At 40.7% G+C, this 23,005-nt stretch overlaps 1 protein-coding gene across 2 annotated transcripts in view; it reads right to left on the reverse strand.

Moving 5' to 3' along the window:
• The window catches only part of rnaseh2b (ribonuclease H2, subunit B), a 105,481-nt gene that overhangs the window by 30,889 nt on the left and 51,587 nt on the right, over window positions 1-23,005 (reverse strand). For both annotated transcript variants that reach the window (XM_072260759.1, XM_072260758.1), the window contains exons 2-7: window positions 20,922-20,993; window positions 9,372-9,479; window positions 5,441-5,517; window positions 5,046-5,163; window positions 2,093-2,157; window positions 260-365 (exon numbers count right to left, since the gene is read on the reverse strand). In XM_072260759.1, coding sequence (XP_072116860.1) covers window positions 260-365; window positions 2,093-2,157; window positions 5,046-5,163; window positions 5,441-5,517; window positions 9,372-9,479; window positions 20,922-20,993 — 546 coding nt within the window. The remainder of the gene's footprint in view (window positions 1-259; window positions 366-2,092; window positions 2,158-5,045; window positions 5,164-5,440; window positions 5,518-9,371; window positions 9,480-20,921; window positions 20,994-23,005) is intronic.

Raw genomic sequence — 23,005 nt, forward strand, 5'->3', positions numbered from 1 at the left:
AGCAAAAACCAAGGAAGTAAATCACAACAATCAAAGATCATCAGTACTCTACCAGTAATCTGATCAACTTATCAACAAATGCAAAAGCCTAACATTCACAAAAATACAAATAGCAAGATCACATGCTCATTTACTTACTTATCAGTAAGACTCAAATCTTGATTCCAAATATGCCCAAGTACTTTTTCATACCTCATTCCACCGATGAAAATAACCTGCAAAATAAATGTCTAAACAGATTGTGGAAATGTGAACCAACCTTCTGTTGCTTCTGTGACTTGTTTACTTCTTATCAACATACTGGACTGAACACCTCCACCAACAGAGACACCAGAGCTCTTCAGTGATTTAACAGTCTGTTCAACCTACTTAAAGCAAGAAACACAACCAATGAATAAAAAAAAATGTTGACCCACAAAGTATTATGCTATTTAGTACAAAATCCAGAAGATTGTAAATGCTTAAACAAGCTCTCCATTCCCAATGATTCAAACAATTACAGCTTTTCACTAAGTGCTTTAAAACCAATGAATTATTTTTAAAAAATTATCAGTTGAGTGAATCCACACTTTTTAAGGCAGTGCCTCAAGTCAAGAATGATTTAGTTCACTCCATTTGAGGACTGAAAGCTGTCTGTGCAATGACTTGCCTTAATATTGTAACCCAGCTACCACAGTCACAACAAAACAAGGTCTTGGATAAAATGGTAAGAGAATCCAAACTAATGGCAATGAGACTATGGATAATGTTCTAAGATGTAGGAACCACGACACAGTCATCCGTAGCACAGCTCACTCACCACCAAGTTGGAAAGCTGAAGTTCAGGTCCCAACCCAGAGACACAAGCACTAGGAGGGAGGCTGACCTGAAATGTTAACTGTTCCTCTACACAGACACTGTCCAACCTGTTGAACACCCTCAGCCTGTCCTGTTTTTATTTTAGGTTTTCAGCACTTACAACTCTTCGATTTTCAAGCACAAAATGTGGGCTTCCACGGAGCTAAGGAAATGCAGCAGCAAATTGAGGTTTTATCAGACATTTTAGCTGAATGCAAAATATCCAAAACACTACATTCAAAAATGGGGAGGGGGGAGCAGTAATTACCCCAAAAATTCTGGCTAATATTTAATTTCTCAATCAATTGACCAAAACTGATTATCTGGTTGTTATTACATATCTATTTATACAACGTTATCTGCAAATTGATAGCCATGTTTTCTACACTACCACGGTATCTACTCATCAAGAGTTCTTTGTTAGCTGTAAAATGCTTTGGAACTTCACAAAACACTAAAAAAAAACTGTAAAATCATCTCAGTTTTTAGTTTATTCAGAGTCCAGAAAGAGTAATTAAGTGGGATGGTCAGACAGTACTGACACCCAGGCAAACTATCTGGCTCTTGTTCAGAGCATAGGCTTGGGATCTTTTACAAACACTCAGAAAGAATGACGAGACCTTCACTTACTTAAATGCACCTCCAACTGTGCAGTGCTTCTTAATGTGGACTCGAGATTATATACTCAAGTCGCTAGATTAAGACTTGAGCCCAAGTGCTCTGATAGGGACAAGGATGCTACCATGCCGCTGATAGTTGTTTAATTAAAATCAAGTCACAGAAATACTTCACGCATATACTGTCAAAATGATTCACTCTGTCAAGTGTGTTCATGGAAACAAGTCAGAACAGACCCAGTCCAACACAAGCAAAACAAAACCAAATTAATTCCTCAGTTCATTCGCTTAAAGCTATTCTTTGATACAAGTTAAGGAGAACAAGAAACAATCCTGTCCATTGCTTTTACATTTGTGATCAACCACAAGGTATGGGAGGCGGGGGACAGTGGTTGAGAGCTCAATCGGATATCAAGAGTAAAACAGAACTTAAACAAATGAATTGCTAAAATCAAGTGATTTACAGAGTTCCCTGTGACTTCTGCAAGTGCTAAAAAATAGCTTGATTCCTCACTGCTGGTTATATCACCTCTAAAGTTCTTGGCACAGATTAAAGCTTTAACACAGGATGAATGGGGCATAGTCCTCCTGGAAGTCTACACCTTTTATAGAAAATAAAATGTAATTTAATATATCACCTTCTTTTTTAGCCACACAAGGGTTTTCTCTCTGTTATACTTATAAAACTTTCGATCACCCATTTCTGAGGAAAAAAAGACAAAACAAGACTAAATGAAATTATGAGTATGCCAGGGATAACAGAAGAAACAAATATACAAAAGTATGCTGGCAAACAAAGTCATTTGCACAGAGTTGTGATCTTTAAAAGGTTCCTTCATTTAATCCTGGACACAGCTGGACAATGCAAATACCTATGGCAGGATATTGTTTATGGACTGGAGCTCAATACTTAACACTCATTCCTACAGCCCTGATTGAAAAGGTACAGAACCCAGGCCTCTGTACCTCCTTCTGCAACTGGATCTTTGACTTCCTAACCGGAAGAACACAATCTATGTGGATTAATAATAACATCTCCACCTTGCTGGCAGTTAATAAGGGTGTACAGGAGTGAGATACACCAGTTAGTTGAGTGGTGTCGCAGCAACAACCTTGCATTCAACGACAGCAAGACCAAACAGCTGATTGTGGACTTCAGGACAGATGAGAGAGTGAGCAATTTCAAGTTCCTGGGTGTCAGTATCTCTGAGGACACAACATATCGATGCAGTTATAAAGAAGGCAAGACAGCAGCTATGTTTCATTAGGAGTTTGAAGAGAATAGGTTTGTCAACTAAAATACTCGAGAATTTCTACAAGTGTACCGTGGGGAGCATTCTGACTGGGTGCATCACCATCTGGTATTGGTGGGGGGGGGGGCAACTGCACAAAATCAAAATAACTTGTAGAAACTTGTGAAATTAGTGAGCACTATCATGGGTACCAGAGTCCATTGTATCCAAGACATCTTCAAGGAGCGGTGCCTTAGGAAGGCAGCATCCATCATTAAGGACCCACCATCCAACACATGCCCTCCTCACATTGTCACTGCCACAAAGGTAGGTACAGAAGCCGGAAGGCCCACTCAGTGATTCAAGAATAGCTTCTTTCCCTCTGCTATCTGATTTTGAAATGGATATTGAACCCATGAACACTACCTCGCTACATTTTTATTTCTGCAAACACGAGGAAATCTGCAGATGCTGGAGTTTCAAGCAACACACATAACAGTTGCTGGTGAACGCAGCAGGCCAGGCAGCATCTCTAGGAAGAGGTACAGTCGACGTTTCGGGCCGAGACCCCTCCTGACAAAGGGTCTCGGCCCGAAACGTCGACTGTACCTCTTCCTAGAGATGCTGCCTGGCCTGCTGCTTTCACCAGCAACTGTTACATTTTTATTTCTGTTATTTTGCACTAGTTATTTTAACTTAACTATTTAATAGATATATATTATTATACACACACACTTAATGTAACTCAGTTTTTTTTATATTTATCATTGTACTGCTGCCGTAAAGTTAACAAATTTAACAACCGGGGGGAGGAGAAGATGGCAGCCCGACGCAGCTCGCAGCAGCCACTCCAGTGGTGATGTCTGTTATTTGTCAAGTAGGGTGCCGTGCACAATCCTGATTTGATGGAGACGGACGTGAGAGCACGGAGGAACACCTGGTGAACTTCTGAAATGCCTGCTTCACTGCTGCTGCTACTGTGCGGTCCAGAATCTCCGCAGAAGGCCCCGAGTCCTTGGCTTTGTTTGTTGCTCAGCGGCCGGAACAGGGTCGAAGTGCTCGGCAGAGGATGGTGCTCAGAAAGGTTGTATTGGAGGCTCCAAGTTTTGGGATGGACTCAGAGTCCGCTGTGGTCGGGTGCTTCCAATGGTGCTGCATCGGCAAGTTGGCGGTTCACGGCAGGGAGAGTTTCTCCCTTCTGCCGCCTGCGTGAGATGATGAGTCTATCGGGACTTTGAGACTTATTTTTACCATGCCCATGGTCTGCTCTTTATCAAATTACGGTACTGCTTTGCACTGTTGTAACTACAAGTTTTAATTATGTGGTTGTCAGTTTTAGTCTTGGTTTCTCCTGTGTTTTCTTGTGATATCATTCTGGAGGAACGTTGTATCATTTTTTAATGCATGCATTTCTAAATGACAATAAACGAGGGCTGAGTGTCCTCAATCTAAAAAAAAAATAAATTCACCACATATATTGGTGATATTAAACCTGATTCTGATTATGTATGTATTAGTCTCCCACACACACACAGTATTTTTGGCACAAGGAGAAAATCTCTACAGATTTTCCTTCTAATCTGTTGGCATTCAAACCTTACCTCCCACCACCACTTCCAAAGTAACAGAGATGTGAACAGGAGGCTGGGCTGTTTCCGCATTGTTTTCAGATTGGTTCCACATGCACTTGCTGCAGGGAATTTGTTCACAACATAATCCCACACAAACAATGTGATCAAGTCCAGATGATCTTTCAAAATGATTTGGCAAGAGGAAATAGATGTTCGCTATACAATAGGAAGAACTTCCATGTACTTCTTTAAAATACTGGATATCCTGCATGCTCCTGAAAGGGCTGCGTTTACTGTCTCAATGGGCAAACAGATCATCTGACAGTATAATACTCTCTCAATATTAGACAGCAGTGGAACCTTAGGTTATGTACTCGGGTCCCTAGTAGGGGGCTGGAACCAAAAACATCTGATTCAGAAGCAAGGGTGTTACTATTCAGTCAGGCTGATATCGTGCATGGGTTTACATCACAAAATCAAATAATGTATCTGTTTCACCTCATTAAAATCACACCGATCACAGAAGTATTTGACCCAAACCCAGTCATGCTATACCTTGACAACACTAACGGAAGACACTAATTCATGTAATCAGGAAACGTTCAACCTTTCTAAAGAAGTCACTGACATTTACAATTGGGGAAAATCACCAGGCCCAAAGAACAACTGCTGAGTGTGTACTGCTGGGGCCAGGAAAGAGCAATGAAGATAAATGAAATTCTCTCAGTGTAGTCAAAAGGAGGAGGGTTTAGGGAGTTACGAGTAGTTCTGGGTTTCCAGTGCTCTACCTTTCTCATCAGTGACATGATGGAGTGATTCCAAAGTTCTTGGACATTTCAGTAGACTGGCACATGCAGGAAATTCTTCATCCTTTATTACTTGATCGGCTGGCTCAAATTTTCCTTGCTGGGGGAAAAAGGCAACATTTTATTTTATTGTAATGAAGAATAAAAACTACTAACTAAAATCACAATCTTGGAATGAAATTAATAATTGTTTGCTACAAGTTTCTACAAAACATGGAACAATACATGTTTTGTGCAAGTTTTTGCTAATATTAGAAAAATCATCATCACCATTTTAGGTCCCTGTGGTTCCTATCAAATTTTGGAATATTCTTCATTTCAGCATTTCATAGTCAAATATTGACATAGTAGTCATCTAGTACAGGAAAACACCTCACCTTTTCATTGGCATTAATAAAGTATGGCAGTACCAGAAACAGTGGATCCAGGGGAGTAACAAAGAGAAGCCTTCCATCTTGAAAGAGAAAGAATAGAAATTATCATTTAACTCACCATTGCTCGTCATTCAATCATTCCCTTCTGCAATCGAATGCACTTTTAACAAACGTAAGAGTCAGGTTTATTATCACTGACTGATGCCATGAAATTTATTTTTGTGACAGCAGTACAGTGGAAGGCATAAATGACTAATGCAAAAACAGAATAGTGAGGCAGCGTTCATGGGTTTCAGGGATTGTTCAGAATTCTGACGACAGGGGAGAAGCAGCTGTTCCCAAAACGTTAAGTGTAGGCCTTCAGCAAAGTTGATTGAAACACAGAGCACTTGAGTTTATACTGAATGGCTCCTTTAAGCCCAATAGTTGGGACGAGTAGCAAACAACTCAGCCAGGGTTATACAGCACGGAAACAGGTCCTTCAGCCCAAATGATCCGAACCAACCAAGGTGCCACAGCTAAGCTAGTCCCATTTGCCAGTGATTGGCCCATAACCTTCTAAACCTTTACATCTATTACATGTCCAATTCATGTACCCATCCAACTGTCTTTTAAAGGTTGTTATCGCACCTGCCTCAACTACTTCCTCTGGCAGCTCATTCCACATAGTTATACCACCCTTACTGTAAATAAAAGTTGCCCCTCAATTTGAAGTACGGATCACAGCACGCCCCCTAGAGACCCTCCCACACCGCCTCAATGTCTCCTCTCCTGGTTGGCTGCAACAGGAGACCCGCACAGCTTCAGCCTAGTCCCCACCACAACTGAGGAAACGCAGCACCCCTGCCAGTCTCGCCAATGAACCAGTGAACCAGGATTGCAGTATTCTATGTTACCAATGTCTAACGTTGTCTTGCAAACACAAGAGAAAAACATCCAAGACAATCACACACACTGCGCAACATCCAATGGTGCATGACAAGTCTGGCAAAAACACAACAATGTTATGTAATAAGTCCAACTCCATCACTATTGAGCAACTTGCTTACGGCAACATTCCCCAACCACCGGGCCACAAAGCATGTACTAGCGCGAGGAACTGATAAGAGTCAGCTGCAACTTTCCTCATTCCCTGTCACGCACTGTTGAACTTGAACATAGGGTTGCCAACTGTCCCATATTTGCCGGGACATCCCGTATATTGGGCTTAATTGGTTTGTCCCATACGGGACTGCCGTTGTCCTGTATTTCCCCTGCTAAGGTAGAGTGCTCCTATGAAACCATTCGTGCCGAAATGGCATAAAGCGAAGAAGCAATTACCATTAGTTTATATGGGAAAAATTTTTTGAGCATTCCCAGACCAAAAAAATAACCTACCAAATCATACCAAATAACACATATATCCTAAAATAACAGTAACATATAGTAAAAGCAGGAATGATATGATAAATACACAGCCTATATAAAGTAGAAATAATGTATGTGCAGTATAGTCGGGAAGATGAAGGCAAAACTGATTTGTAGGGAAAAAAAAATCGGCACGTACACGCATTCGCACGTCACGCATGCGCACACAGGTGCCCGCGCAAGGCTTCATGGTCATGGTAATCTTTCCTGGGGTAAACACAAGTGTCCTGGGATTTGACTGCTACTTTTGTCCCTTATTTGGGAGTGAGAAGGTTGGCAACTCTAACTGTAAAAGACATGTTGAGGTGAGTTTAACCCCACTTGAACACCGGGGGGGGGGGGGGGGGTCAGCCGGTCCGCAAGAATATTGTCAATATTAAACCGGTCCGTGGTGCAAAAAAAGTTGGGGACCCCTGGCTTATGGGATAGTACTGCTGTACTTGATATTCTTAGTAACCAGCAGTGACTTGTGATCATAAAAAAAAGACAAGATGAACAAATACAACTTTGACTGGACCCAAAGTGGCCACTGCACCTGAGTGCGCCAGCATCTTACTGAAAACTTAACCAAGTTCCTCAGTAAAAGCAGTGACTCACATAAATATGTCAATGAAAATACTGTTAATATTGCCAATGCAAGATTTTTCAGACAGTTAAAAGTTTCAGAAATGGAATTCTAGAGTTTCAGAACCTCTATCTGGATTTTTATGCTTTGATCTAATCACTAACCAATCGCTTTCAATATTTTCTAGTTCATCTCTTAAGTCGACACATTTTTGCCTCCAAATTGAGCTCCTTTGTAAAATTAATTGCATTTCAAAATTACCCAAAAAATGTGCTGCAACATTTCCAAAATTCAGTTTTTCTAATGTTACAGTGTCTGCATACTTTACGAACGTTGCAGTTTCTTCAAATGACCTGAATTTAGTGAATCTTGAAGAAAATTATTCAATATTTGAACCAATAATGCTCAAAAATTGCATTGGAAGACTCTGAATGCATTTTTTCCCAAAAATTTCACTATCAGTCCAGTGTTTATAGGTTTGAGGAATACTTCAAAGTGTTAAATTCACCATCCTGCTTGAATACTTCCAGTATGATTTCAAAGGCTTTTTATACTATCAAACATAACATTAAGTGTTCTGCCAGATCCCTGCAATTTGGTGAAGTCATTTAAAAATGAGAAATGGGCAAAAAAAGCATCAGTCTACAACTCCACACAATGCCATAATTCTTGACAAGAAATTTTTTCATTCATTAAAATCAATTTTCATCAAAACTCAAATTGTAAAAGGAAAGAATGTCTACTAAGCCAAAGAACACAGTTGTACACAAGTCATCCTGTACACACCAAATTCACCTCACTCAGTAATTTCTGAAAGTTTTTTTTCCTTAAAGCAGACTCAGAAATAAAATGAGTTGCCTTCTTTACAATTTTTATTACTTCAAGTTTCTTAAGGCCAGCTTTTGTACACAAAGCCTGTTCATCTACTATATAGTAAAAAGCCTATTTATCAGCCGATATCCAAGATACTTTGCAAACAGATTGACAAAACCGACCTCACTCACCATTTGAGTTCACCATCAGTTGTCATGGAGACTATTCTTTGAAAGGTTAACTTGTAGACCAATCAATTATTTTACATATTCAACCAGTGGTGTGTTAGGGTAATGTTACCAGGTTAATCATTCTTAACATATTTTATCACCCCTGCAAACTCAACTGACAGAAGATAAAAATCTCGCTGCCAAATGGACCGATCATTTACTATCCAAATACAGTTAGCCCTCCTTATCCACGGGGGATTGGTTCCGAGACCCCCCACGGATACCAAAAAACGCGGATGCTCAAGTCCATCATATAAAATGGCGTAGTATTTGCATATAACCTACACAAATCCTCCCGTATACTTTAAATCATCTCTAGACTACTTAGAATATCTAATGCAATGTAAATGCTATGTAAATAGTTGTTATACTCTATTGCTTAGGGAATAATGACAAGAAAAAATGCTCAAACGAGTGCTGGAGAGAACTTCCGGGTTTCCCCAATTCGCGGTTGGTTGAATCCATGCACATGGAACCCGCAGATAAGGAGGGCCGACTGTACTGATTGGGTCTGTGAGGATTTCAAACACATCATCCAACATCATGTGTTTTCACAACCATCTAGTTGGCACCATTTCCTGTGAAATAATATTCGCTGATCGTTTGACTGTAAAGATAATCATTATGTATTCTTCTATTATGGTTGGGATTTAAAGAATCAACTTTGGCATGTGCCATCTTGGGCATGCTTGCCATTTGTTCACATTGCTGACTAGATGTTCTGCTACTGTGAATTCTCAACAGACCTTCAAAATAACTGTGCCTTCTGTGCACCAAATACAATGGAAAACTGTATTCTTATACTGTGTTGTAAAAAAAAACTTACTGTCTAAATTAGTATAGCTATTTTTACAAATGTATCATGCATCAATGTAATAACAAATGAAGAGCCATAAAAATACTTAACAAGAATACTCACCACGCTGAACAGACTGACCAATAAACCAAGAATGATAGTCTTCATCAAAAGCCTTCACTTCATAAACCTGCTTGCAATCACTGCTAAAAAGGTACAAGGCAGCACTTCCTGAGAAAGATAGAGAAAAATTAAATACACTCAAAGCTCTGTTCAGTGTTTGTAACAGTGGTAGAAATCAGGAGACCCAATCAAATGTGATGACATTCAGTTCAAATACCGACCAGCAGCAAAACCAAAGAACCGCAGACAAAAATCCAGACAATTAGCAGAAAATGCTGGAAGCACACAAAAGCACAAATAGACAAAAACAGAGATAGAAACAGTACTGAGGTTTCAAGTCAGTGAACAAGTTTAAGATAATGATCCAAAGAGCCAGAAGGAGATGAGAAGTTTTAAGAAAAGTGAAGAATCATGATTTGTTATATATTGAGTGTCAGGAGCAAAATAAAATCAACAGGAATGTATAGGGGGAAAAGTGAAAATGCACCATTGACTGGAAAGTACAACAAAGTTGGGACAAAATAGGCAACTTTCAGCTGAAGTGTTGAAGTAAGGATTGCAGTTCAGATTGCACTGTCAGAAAGTATATGGGATTGGAGAGACAATAGATAGACAACGGATAATAGGTGCAGGAGTAGGCCATTCAGCCCTTCGAGCCAGCACCGCCATTCACTGTGATCATGGCTGATCATCCACTATCAGTATCCAGTTCCCACCTTATCTCCATAACCTTTGATTCCACTATCTTTAAGAGCTCTATCCATCTCATTTTTGAAAGCATCCAGAGACTTGGCCTCCACAGCCTTCTGCGGCAGAGCATTTCATATATCCACCACTCTCTGGGTGAAAAAGTTTTTCCTCAACTCCGTTCTAAATGGCCTACCCCTAATTCTTAAACTGTGGCCTCTGGTTCTGGACTCACCCATCAGTGGGAACATGCTTCCTGCCTGCAGCATGTCCAATCCCTTAATAATCTTATGTGTTTCAATAAGATCCCCTCTCAGCCTTCTAAATTCCACAGTATACAAGCCCAGTCGCTCCAATCTTTCAACATATGACAGTCCTGCCATCCCGGGAATTAACCTTGTGAACCCACGCTGCACTCCCTCAACAGCAGGAATGTCCTTCCTCAAATTTGGAGACCAAAACTGCACACAGTACTCCAGGTGTGGTCTCACCAGGGCCCTGTACAGCTGCAGAAGGACCTCTTTGCTCTTATACTCAACTCCCCTTGTTATGAAGGCCAGCATGCCATTAGCTTTTTACACTGCCTGCTGTACTTGCATGCTTGCTTTCAGTGACTGATGTACAAGAACACCTAGATCTCATTGTGCCTCCCCTTTTCCTAACTTGACTCCATTTAGATAATAATCTGCCTTCTCATTCTTACCACCAAAGAGGATAACCTCACATTTATCCACATTAAACTGCATCTGCCATGCATCTGCCCACTCACCCAGCCTGTCCAAGTCACCCTGCATTCTCATACATCCTCCTCACATTTCACACTGCCTCCCAGCTTTGTGTCATCAGCAAATTTGTTAATGTTACTTTTAATTCCCTCATCGAAATCATTAATATATATTGTAAACAGCTGCGGTCCCAGCACTGAACCCTGCAGTACCCCACTGGTCACCACCTGCCATTCCGAAAGGGACCCATTAATTGCTACTCTGTTTTCTGTCAGCCTGCCGATTTTCAATCCATATCAGTACTCTGCCCCCAATACCATGTGCCCTAATTTTGCCCACTAATCTCCTATATGGGACTTTATCAAAGGCTTTCTGAAAGTCCAGGTACACTATATCCACTGGCCTCCCTTGTCCATTTTCATAGTTACATCCTCAAAAAATGCCAGAAGATTACTCAAGCACGATTTTCCCTTCGTAAATCCATGCTGACTCGAACCAATCCTGTTACTGCTATCCAGATGTGTCGTAATTTCATCTTTTATAATTGACTCCAGCATCTTTCCCACCACCGACGTCAGGCTAACCGGTCCCTGTTTTCTCTCTTCCTCCCTTCTTGGAGAGGGACAACATTAGCCACCCTCCAATCCACAGGAACTGATCCTGAATCTATAGAACATTGGAAAATGATTACCAATGCATCCACGATTCCTTAAGTACCCTGGGATGCAGACCATCAGGTCCCAGTGGCTTATCAGCCTTCAGACCCAATAGTCTATCCAATACCATTTCCTGCCTAATATAAATTTCCTTCAATTCATCCATTACCCTAAGACTTAAGACCTTAGCACTTACCCCATCAGAGTACCACTGTCTACTATACTGCAGTCCAACCACTTAAACTCAACTTACTAGCTTCTGTCCTTAAGCTAACTGTTTATCCAGGGATTCTACAGTATCAAATGAGAGCATCAAATAACTAGTGTAGTAGATAAGGCTTTGGATAATTCAAGTGAAGTGAAACACAGAAAACCTACAGAACAATACAAGCCCTTCAGCCCACAAAGCTGCAACAAACATGCCCCTACCTTAGAACTACATAGCATTACCCATAGCCCCCTATTTTTCTAGGCTGCATGTATCCATCTAGGAGTCTCTTAAAAGACCCTATCGTTTCCACCTTCACCACCGCCACAGGCAGCCATTTCAGGCACTCACCACTCTCTGCATAAAGAGCTTACCTCTGACATCTCCTCTGTACCTATTTCCAAGCACCTTAAAACTGTACCCTCTCATGCTAGCCATTTCAGCCCTGGGAAAAAGCCTCTGACTAACCACACAATCAATGCCTCTAATCTTGTACACCTCTATCAGGTCACCTCTCATCCTCTGTCGCTCCAAGGAGAAAAGGCCGAGTTCACTCAACCTATCCTCACAAGACATGCTCCCCAATCCAGGCAACATCCTTGTAAATCTCCTCTGCACCTTTTCTATGGTTTCTACATCCTTTCTGTAGTGAGGCGACCAGAATTGAGCACAGTACTCCAAGTGGGGTCTGACGGGGGTCATATATAGCTACATTACCTCTCAACTCTTAAACTCTATCCCACGACTGATGAAGGCCAATGCATGGTATGCCTTCTTAACCACAGAGTCAACCTGCGTAGCGGCTTTGATTGTCCTATGGACTCGGACCCCAAGATCCCTCTGGATCTTAAGAAATTAAACAATAATCAGAGTATGTTAGAAATGTACAGAGTATAGAAACATAAGATTTGACCTCTAACTAGAGCCAGGGAAAATAAAGCAAACACACTATTAATAACAAGGTAGATGAGCTGAAAGCACAAATAGCAATAAGTAGGGTGTAATCTGTTTAGCCTTTATAGGGAGGTAGTTATAAATAGACTGAGGCCTTGAATTCAGAATTCTACAATACTTCACTTATAATTCAGAGTAAATGTATTATCAAAAAGTACAGGTTTGTCACCATACAATACCGAGATTCATTTTCTTACGGGCATTCACAATAGATACGAAGAGATACAACAGAATCAATGAAAAACTATAAAGGCAGAAACAACCAATATGCAAAAGAAACTGTACAACTACAGAAAATAAACAGATGCATACATAATATTGAGACATGAGTGGTATAGTCCAATAGATACAAGACATAGGCAAGATGGAGGAGTGGAGAGGTAGCTCTAATTTAGGATAAAAGCAGGAGGGAGAAAGGAACTTAGCAGAATCAGATAGGATGGAGTTAAAAAAAATAACAAGGCAGAAAACATTGACAGACATTGTCCTTCAACCCCCAATGTAATGATAATGTAATATAATGATCAAAGGAACATGTACTATAGTAATACAATAATTATGAGGTAACCTTAACTGATATACTGACTGCATAAGTCAAATCAGAAGCAATCGTGCAAAGGGAGACAAACTTATCTTTTGTACATAGGATGACTTTCTAAATCAGTACTAAGCACCAAATGAGAGAACTAGCCATCTTAAAACTGGTATAATACAATGAGTCAGTGTTAATGAATAATGCTGCAGTCAGGCAGATTTTAGAGACAGTGGTCATAATAAAATAGAAGTTTTTATTAAAAAGCAAATTGATTTCATTCAATCCAAATCAAGGTTTTAAATTTAAACATGCACTACAAGTCATCGGTTATGTATTGTCAATGATATGTTGGAGAGGAACATTTAATTCTATGAAGAACATTAAAACGTCATAGAAAACATGCAATGGTTCATGTTTAAACAATAAATAGTTTAGAATATGTACATTTATTTAAAACATAAAAAATCCAACAACACACACACACACAAAATGCTGCAGGAACTCAGCAGGCCAAGGCAGCATCTATGAAAAAGTGTACAGTCGACATTTCGGGCCTAGACCCTTCAGCCGGACTGGAGAATTAAAAGGTTGGGGGTGGGGGGGGGGGAGGGCGGGAAGAGGAGGGAGAAGTACAAGGCGATAGGGTGATGTAAAGAGCTGGGAAGTTGATTGGTGAAAGAGATACAGGGCTTGGGGGGGGGGGGGGGGAGTCTAAAAGGACAGGACAGATGGCCATGAAAGAAAGAAAGGTGTGGGGGGAAAGGAGGACCAGACGGAGATAAGGTGAGAGAGGATAAGGGGGATGGGGAATGGTGGAAAAGGGGCAGGGTGGCATTACCGGAAGTTCGAGAAATAGATGTTCATGCCATCAGGTTGGAGGCTACCCAGACAGAAGACAAAGTTTTGCTCCTCCAACCTGAGTGTTGCCTCATTGCGACAGTAGAGGAGGCCATGGATAAGCACATCAGAATAGGAATGGGAAGTGGAATTAAAATGGCTGGCCACTGGGAGATCCCACTTCTTCTGACAGACGGAGTGTAGATGCTCGGCGAAATGGTCTCAAGATCTACGTCGAATCTCACCGACATACAGGAGGTCACACCAGGAGCACTGGACAGTCAAGTGGCTTAAGCATGTTAAGACCATTCAGTTTGTACATATACACACACACACACACACACTTGTGTTCTTCCCAGCATCCTACATTTGAACTTCATAACTGGACCTACTATTAAAATTCATTTTTATACTTCAGCATACCAAAGAGTCATTTGTTTAGCTACGGTGGTCAAACAGGAAAAGATCTCATAGATCTGTTGAATTTGGCATTAGCTTAAGTAAACCCCACTGGATTTCATTGAAACCTAGTGTCAAATATAACAGACTAATGCCAGAAGAAACTGGCACAGCAGCCAGTTTGGGTCCGCAGCAATACAACAAATTTCACATCAATGATAACAATTCTGATTCCAATTGTCAGTGGATTGAACAGTTTGTTAAGAGGAAATGAAATCCAGAGTTGAATTTTAAGGATGAGAAATTTTAAATTTAGGTATTGATTAAATCAGAAGCTGGTAAATTATTGAGTCATTATGGAACAGAAGTGGGCCAACAATCCCAATTCCATCCAGTGTGTTTCAGCACCCAGAACACAAAGCAGCTTACTAACTGACTCATGAAACAAACACCCATTTAGATCACATCACAGAAAGCGGGAGGCCAGCTGGGAATGCACTGAAATAGTCAAGCCTGGAGGCAATATCGTAGATTTAGGTTTTAACAGCAAGCTGAGGTAGATTCGGTGTCAGAATGTTACCATAATAGTAGAAATAGATAGTAATAGTCACATATTACATAGTTCAATCAAAAAGCAAAACGCAGATGCTGTACATGTGAAAGGAAAACAAATTAATACTGGAAATACTCGAGGATTTGGCCAGCTTTGGACGAAGAAACAAAGATAACCTGATGAGGTGTCATTGACCTGAAATGTTAACTCTACTTAACTCTCAATAGATGATACTCTAATGCAATGACTACTTTAAACGTTTTTTTCCTCCCAGAAGATCAGGCATCGTTAGCACAAAACAAAATTTTTCCATTCCCAACTACCCTTGAGAAGGTGGCCACGAGCCATCTTTACCAAGCTACAGTCTTTCTGGTGAAGGTAATCCCACAGTGGCGTCGAGGAGTTTCAGGAGTTAAGAGTGGCAATAAAAGTGTTCAAAGTTTTGAAATCAACACTGCATGTTCCATGCAGTGGAATCTTGACCTTCATTAGTCAGGGCATTGAATATATGAGTTGGGACACTGCGTTACAATTGTACAAGCTGTTGACGAAACCACACATACACATTCTTTCTTTCTCTCTCTCTCCTTTTTCTCCCTCTGTCCCTCTCACTATACCCCTTAACTATCCTCTGGGTTTTTCCCCCCCTCCCCCTTTTCCTTCTCCCTGGGCCTCCTGCCCCATGATCCTCTCATATCCCTTTTGCCAATCACCTAACCAGCTCTTGGCTCCATCCCTCCCCTTCCTGTCTTCTCCTATCATTTTGGATCTCCCCCTCCCACTTTCAAACCTCTTACTCGCTCTTCCTTCAGTTAGTCCTGACGAAGGGTCTCGGCCCAAAACGTCGACTGTACCTCTTCCTAGAGATGCTGCCTGGCCTGCTGCGCTCACCAGCAACTTTGATGTGTGTTGCTTGAAGTACTGTGTACAGCTTTAGTTACCTATGTATATAAATGTGGTTAAACCGGAAAATGTGCCAAAAACATTTATGAGAATGTTTCATGGAGTAGAGGGCTTGAGTTATAGGGAGAAGTTGGTCAGGTTAGGCTTTTATTCCACTGAAAGTAGGAGAATAAGAGAACTTTATACAAATTATGAAAGGGACAGATAATGTGGAGTGTAACAGTCTTTTCCCCAGGCCAAGGGAGTCCAAAACAAGGGTACATTGATTCAGGAAGAGAGGAAAGATTTAATAGGGACCTGCAGGGTAACCTTCAGCAGTCAGAAGGTGGTGAATATATGGATAAAGCTGCCAGAGGAAGTGGTTGAAGCAGGTACCGTAGTATCATTTAACGAGCACTTGGATAGGTATGTGTAAGGTCACTCGCCTGAGTGCTACTGCTACCATGTAACCCAGCACTACCTGCCGCATGGTCAGGTGGTCGGTGACTAAACTGGCTCCCCCTCCAGGCTTGCCTGGTGAGGAGGGTGTCTAGACACCCTGCAGGATGAAAAACAAGACCTGTCAAAGGGCCGATGAACCCTCTCGTAGGGTCAACGGCCATCTAGCAAACACGTGCCGTGAAGCGCGGAAAGGGCATCCCTTGCATCGAAGCTTGGTCTGGCCATTCACTGCAACAGAACTTCCCCCAGCCGTCTTGGACCCCACCATTCCGCTGGATCCGAGAGGGATGTCGAGAGAGTGGGTCTGGACCTGTGTAACCCCCTACTAACCTAAGATCCATTCACGCACATGCTGTTCCTTTCTGAGGAGTGGGGTATAAACCCCACTAACTGACTGAAAGGAACCATCATCATCCTATGGGATGGATAGTGAGTGAGAGAGAGCGAGAGCGAGACTTAAGAGGGACATGGGCCGAACACATGAAATTGGGAGTAGCTGAGTGCGCACTCTGATTGGCATAGACTGTTTGATATAGCACGGGCCTGTACCGTGCTATATCGCTCTGACTCCATCTGCAAACAATCATATTCCTATTTGCCAGTTGCCCCTGCCTTTCTTTGATGTAGACTTCACAGGTTTGAGAGCTGCTGTCAGTGTAGACTTTAAAGTAACTTTAATGTACTTTGTAAATGGTACGTACTGTAGATATTGTGCACTCTGGTGGAGGAAGTGCATATGAGATAAACAATGGTAATGGCTCAATCTTTCAACTCTGTAGGATAAAACAGAGCTCCTTCAAAACTAGAATGCTGACAAGCAGTGTAGTTATTCAGCGACCTCTGTCTCTCTCTGGCTATCCATCCCACAGGATGATGATGGTTCCTTTCAGTCAGTTAATGGGGTTTGTTATAGGATACCCCACTCCTCAGAAAGGAACAGCACGTGCGTGAATGGATTTTAGGTGAGTAGGGGGTTGCACAGGTCCAGACCCACCCTCTCGACATCCCCTCCGGGATCCAGCAGCATGGTGGAGTCTAAGACAGCTGGGGGAAGTTTTGTTGCAGTGAATGACCAGACCAAGCTTCAATGCAAGGGATGCCCTTTCCGCGCTTCACGGCACATGTTTGCTAGATGGCCGTTGACCCTACAAGAGGGTTCATCCGCCCTTTGACAGGTCTTGTTTTTTTGTCCTGCAGGGCGTCTAGACTCCCTTCTCACCAGGCAAGCCTGGTGGGGGAGTTGGTTTAGTCACCGACCACTCAACCATGCGACATGTAGTACCGTGTTACATAGCAGCAGTAGCACTCAGACGAGTGTTATTCAGAGATAACAGAGTGATGAAGAGAGGAGCCCTGATGGTCATCAGTACAAGTGGGAATTGATGCTGTTTTGGATGACATCACTGAGGGGCAGCAAGTGGAAGAGAACCAGGCAGCCAAGAACTGATCCTTGTGGGAAGTTAGAGGCAAATATGCAAGTCTAGGAACGAAGCCATTGCATGCAATTCTCTGGCTATGTTTGGCTGGAGGGGAATTGGAATTAAGAAAGTGCAGGTCCACTCAGGGGTGGATGAAGATAGAGGGCTGTCAAAAGGACAAAGTTGTAATCAGCCAAGTCAAACGTTGACATCTCATATTCCTGCCACAGATGCTGCCGAACTCAGAGTTCCTAGAGCAGATTGTTTCATGCTCCAGATTCCAGTATCTGCAGGCTCTGTTGTCACCACTGGAAACTTGGTGAGAAAGATACAAACAGTACTTCATGGATTTTGGAGGTAACAGTAGGTTAAGAATTATTTGCAAATCCCTGGCAAATTGCCTTTGCATTCTCTTTAACATAATCACATTTTTCCCCTGCAGTGTAGCGACCATAAAATATGCCACACTCAAGCTGGTGCCCTAATGAACTCTACAGGCAATTCTAACATAATCTCCTTGCTCTGAAATTCTATGATTTACCTAACAAATGCAAGCACCTCTAATTCCTTTTTCATCATCTTATTCAACTGCTCTACTGCCCTTAAAAACCTGTGAATGCAGACTTCCTCTCCATGTCTAGTATTCTTCCATTGACTACACACTCCCATGTCTGTTGTTTCTACTCAAAAGTTTCACCACAAACCTCTCTAGGTTAAATTATTTTGGTTACTTTTCTGCTCAACTGACCAAACCATCTGTATCTTTCCGCAATCAAAAAGCTTTCTTCTTACCTGTCAGCTACACAGCCAATTTTTATATTGACATACTTCTTCATCATGCTCCATATATTTTTATAACTCTCGAATGCAAATTACTGAGTCAAAGAGACCAAGTATCAACAGTACTTGGTCCCCATGGAACAATGGTCATAATCTTCCAATCGCAAAGTCAACCACTGAGATAGATTTGAATCCATTTGGACACTCACCCTCAGATTCCATGTGCCTTTACATTTAAAAAAAAACACACTGCCACACTGAACCTTGGCACAAAACCTTTGAAATCCAAACTACATTGACTGTACTGCCCCCAATGACCTTTGTTGTTATCTTCTTGAAAAGTTTGATGAAAGTGCTCAGATATCATTCCTTAAATAAATCCATTCTGTAAGAGTTTGTTTAATCTAATGCCTTTCTAAAGGTGGTCTACATTATCCTTCATAAATTGGCCAAAACTGAAGACAAGCTAACTGACCTACTTACTTTGTTTATCCTTTCCTACCTTTTTAAAAGCAAGTTAAATCAGGAGCCAATCATCAAGTCAGCATAACTCCTGTCATCAGGTGTCATCAAAAAAATTATGGTCAGAGCTTCTACAAATTTCTCCCTTGGCTTTTTAAGTCAGCCTTGGGCATATTTCATCCGTTCCTGGTGACTTATCCATTTACAAAGTGTTAAACCTCCTAATACTTCAACTATTCAAAAAAGCAGCTCACCACCACCACCTTCTCCAAAACTAATGAGGGATGAGGAATAAATAATACTACAATACCCAAATTCCATCCTCCTCCATGTGAATACTTAACACAAAACTTCCCTTTCTATTATCCTCACCCCATCCATTACTTCACAAAATTGTTCCTCAGTTTTACTATTTCCCAATTTGGTAAAAAGTGCTTCAAAATATTTACTAGTAAATTTCCATCTGCCACTTAGGTTAAGCTTTTTTTTGGTCAGAATAAGTTCTGTTTGGTTCTTCCCTGCCACCTCAATTCAGCCCATACACTGCAACCATCCTGCACCTTTGAAAATTCAGTTAGAAACATAGAAACACAGAAAACCTACAGCTCAATACAGGCCCTTAGGCCCACAATGCTGTACCAAACATGTACTTACTTTAGAAATTACCTCAGGTTTCCCATAGCCATCTATTTTTCTAAGCTCCATGTACCTATTCAGGAGTCTCTCAAAAGACCCTATTGTATCCGCATCCATCACTGTCGCCGGCAGCCCATTCCACGCACTCACCACTCTCTGCGTAAAAAAACTTACCCCTGACATCTCCTCTGTACCTACTTTCAAGCACTTTAAAATTGTGTCCTCTCATGTTAGCCATTTCAGCCCTGGGAAAAAGCCTCTGACTATCCACATGATCAATGCCTCTCATCATCTTGACCACCTGGCGTTCACACCACAAAAACGCCAGGTTGTACAGGCGGCTCAAAAGCTCGGATCTGACAGGGAAGTTACAGGCTACTGTTTGCAGTGATTGTTTTTGAGGAAAAGAGTGTTTAATAAAGTTTTTAGTCGTTTTGTTCGCTGCCCACAAGTTGTCACTGTGCATCACCGGCACCATCTTAAACCTCTTCCCTCACATTTGTCAGTGTGGTAAAATGTTCCCTAAAAAAAATTTTGGAATTGAATCCCTCTTTTTTTTTTTTTACATTGGTTGTATTCTGGTTAGTATTTGGGTTACTAAAATCCTTCAATATAATTATTATTGCCTTCCTGATTCTGCACTAATCGGAAATTTGTTCTAGAATTTCCCTCAATAGTTGAGGTCAAATAACATTGCCTTTGCTCCCTTCTATTCTTTACTTCAGCCCACAATCTCATCTAACATCCCTTGTCACAGAAGTCATTGCTTCTTGGACCAATATTACCAACCACTTATTTTTAATCCCACTCTCCAATTAATCTGAAAACAGGGAATGCTAAACAAGATTTCCAGTTCCATTTATGCCACATTCCTAGAATTGCTATAACATCATACACAAGGGATATGCTGATGGGATTCACTGAAAAGAGGTGGGGAAAAAAAATCTGGTGTAGAACACAAGCCATGGCATAGACCAGTTGGGGGAATAGTAAGCTGCTCATGTGCTGTTAATTCAATCATTTCTATGCAATAAAGATTCATTTTGATCAGTGCTCACCTGCAAATCAACTGAACTTATTGGTTCTATGATCCTTAATACCCAAACTTAGCAATAAATCCACGAATTTGGTCCACCATCCAAAGAGTGCATTCACTCCACAAAGGCCAAGTATTTTTCAAACATAGCTATTGATGTTATGTAAGCTATTACATAAAATTATATTAAAACTATGATACACTGGCTAAACTGCCAGTGCTGCAATTCATTGTTTTGGGACATTTCTTTAACCACTGAATTTTTTTCCTTTATCTGCAGTCACCTTTCCCACAAACATCAGTTACACTCTGATACTTACCTGTTTTAGGATTGCGAAGTTTAGTAAAAACAGGACCGGAGCCTCTCTTCTTTGGTGCATCGACAGCAGACTCTGAAACAGGAAATGAAAACCAAATATATTAAAAAAAATGCAGATGCTGGAAACCTAAATAAAAAATAAAATGCTGGAGACACTCAATAGGTCAGGCAGCATTGTGGAAAGAGAAACAGAGTTAACAAGTCATGTTGAAGATCCTTTATTACACTTTTCAGTCTGAAATCTTAATCCTGTTTCCCTTGCCACAGATGTTGCCTGCCCTGCTGAATGTTTTTAGCATTTTTTTGACATTATTCTAAAATTGGAAAGCCAGAGGAATAAAAGCAAACATAAATGAATAGGCTGCATCAAGAAACACAATTTAACCTTTTAATATAGAACATGTATTTTGTTGTTGCACCCAGCAACAGCCAACATATAACCCATTATCTGTAAACATTTTTTTTTTAAATCCTTTCCAATTTAAATGTGCTATCTTTGAGGTTTCGAAAAGTATAGAAACAACTGACTCTCTTTAATCCCAGGAAAACCAGACAATGCTTTGTTAGAGCTTAAGTGAAGCTGGTGACATAAGCAACCTACTGTATACAATTTCAGTTCATTTTCTTTTGAGTTCTTTTCATTTTCTGTTCTCATATTGGTATTACTGAAGTATAACCCAACTTAATTTTCACTTCAGATACTTTTTTTTTTAAGTAGATGAGCAGATTTTAAATTCTACTTGCAACAAAGTGACTATTACAAACAAGCATTTCCAGCCTTACCAGTTTGACTTAATGAGGATTCATAAAAAACAAATTAGTAAAAGGGAACTCTTCTCCATTCCTTCCGGCACAGAGGACAGTGTTTCAGATCAGTTAGCAAATTTCAAACTACAAGAAACAAAAAAAGCTCAAAGCTACTGATTAACGTTGATTAATTTTGTGTTTGGATCATTTTGCATTTATTGCTTGTAAACTTGCCGGCCATCACTTCAGCTACTGACTCACTTCCTTCAAGATCTGAGATTCCGGAACATACAGTTCCATTTCTTACAGCACATTTCGAAGAAATTTCTCATGAGCTTCATAAATTCAAATTTCCTTCCAATGATAAAAGATGTAGCCAAAGGAAACTCCAGTTACTGAGGAAAATAAAACCTAGCTGTGGACATTGGTTTAGTAACAGAACAGTACATCAGTTCACCAGCATTGACACCAAAAGACGTCAACCAGTTAGACACAGATGTGATTGATCTAAATGTTATTTTCAGAAATTGAAGCTATTTCACAAGCCAATTTTCAAGGAAGCATTTCAGATTACTGATGTTCCGAAAACAATTATCTTCATCCCTTAAGCCTTCATTTTTTCAAAGCAGCTGAAGTCAGCTAATTCCAGAATTTACTGATTATCAGACCTGTGATATAGTGAATGTAAAAAAAAAGTTCTATAACAAATCACCAAAAAATCTCAAGTTTTCAATTTCTCTCACTGCCTTCTCTTCTGTTGAAGAATTTTTCACACTTTAATACTAAGAGAGAATTTCCTTAGAAAAGGAAAATAAAATCAAGCTCCCATTTTGTGAAACCAGCTTGGCACCTACAAGGTGAACATAAAAATCAGAGATATACAGCACAGAAACAGAACCTCCCAGTCCACCTCATCCATGTTGACTGCGACACTTGAAATGAACAGATTCAACTTGAAATTAATTACGTGCTGGGCAAAACGCCATATTTCTGTGGTGTTGTTAAGTGCTTAAGAGGTAAATGATAAAGTGACAACTCTTCTTGCTGCACTACAGCAATAATGTGAATACTGGAATTCCTCCAGCATGTTTCCCCAACAAGGAAAACACTGCAGAACTTTGGGGAGGTGTTGAATTTCAGTGCAAGGCCGGTTGATCAAAAACCATGGATTCCCAAATCTGCCTACTAGTTTCAAGGCCAAGTATTGGTTAAATAGAAAAATATGCCCATATTGCTGTGTACCAAGAATGTGTCAGTCAAGTTTGTCATTTCTGGTTATACATGTATTTGACATATATAACCATATAATGTATCTTGAGATGAGATGTTTCCATATTA

This window comes from Mobula birostris, chromosome 6, assembly GCF_030028105.1.
Source record: "Mobula birostris isolate sMobBir1 chromosome 6, sMobBir1.hap1, whole genome shotgun sequence".
Taxonomy (NCBI): Eukaryota; Metazoa; Chordata; class Chondrichthyes; order Myliobatiformes; family Myliobatidae; genus Mobula; species Mobula birostris.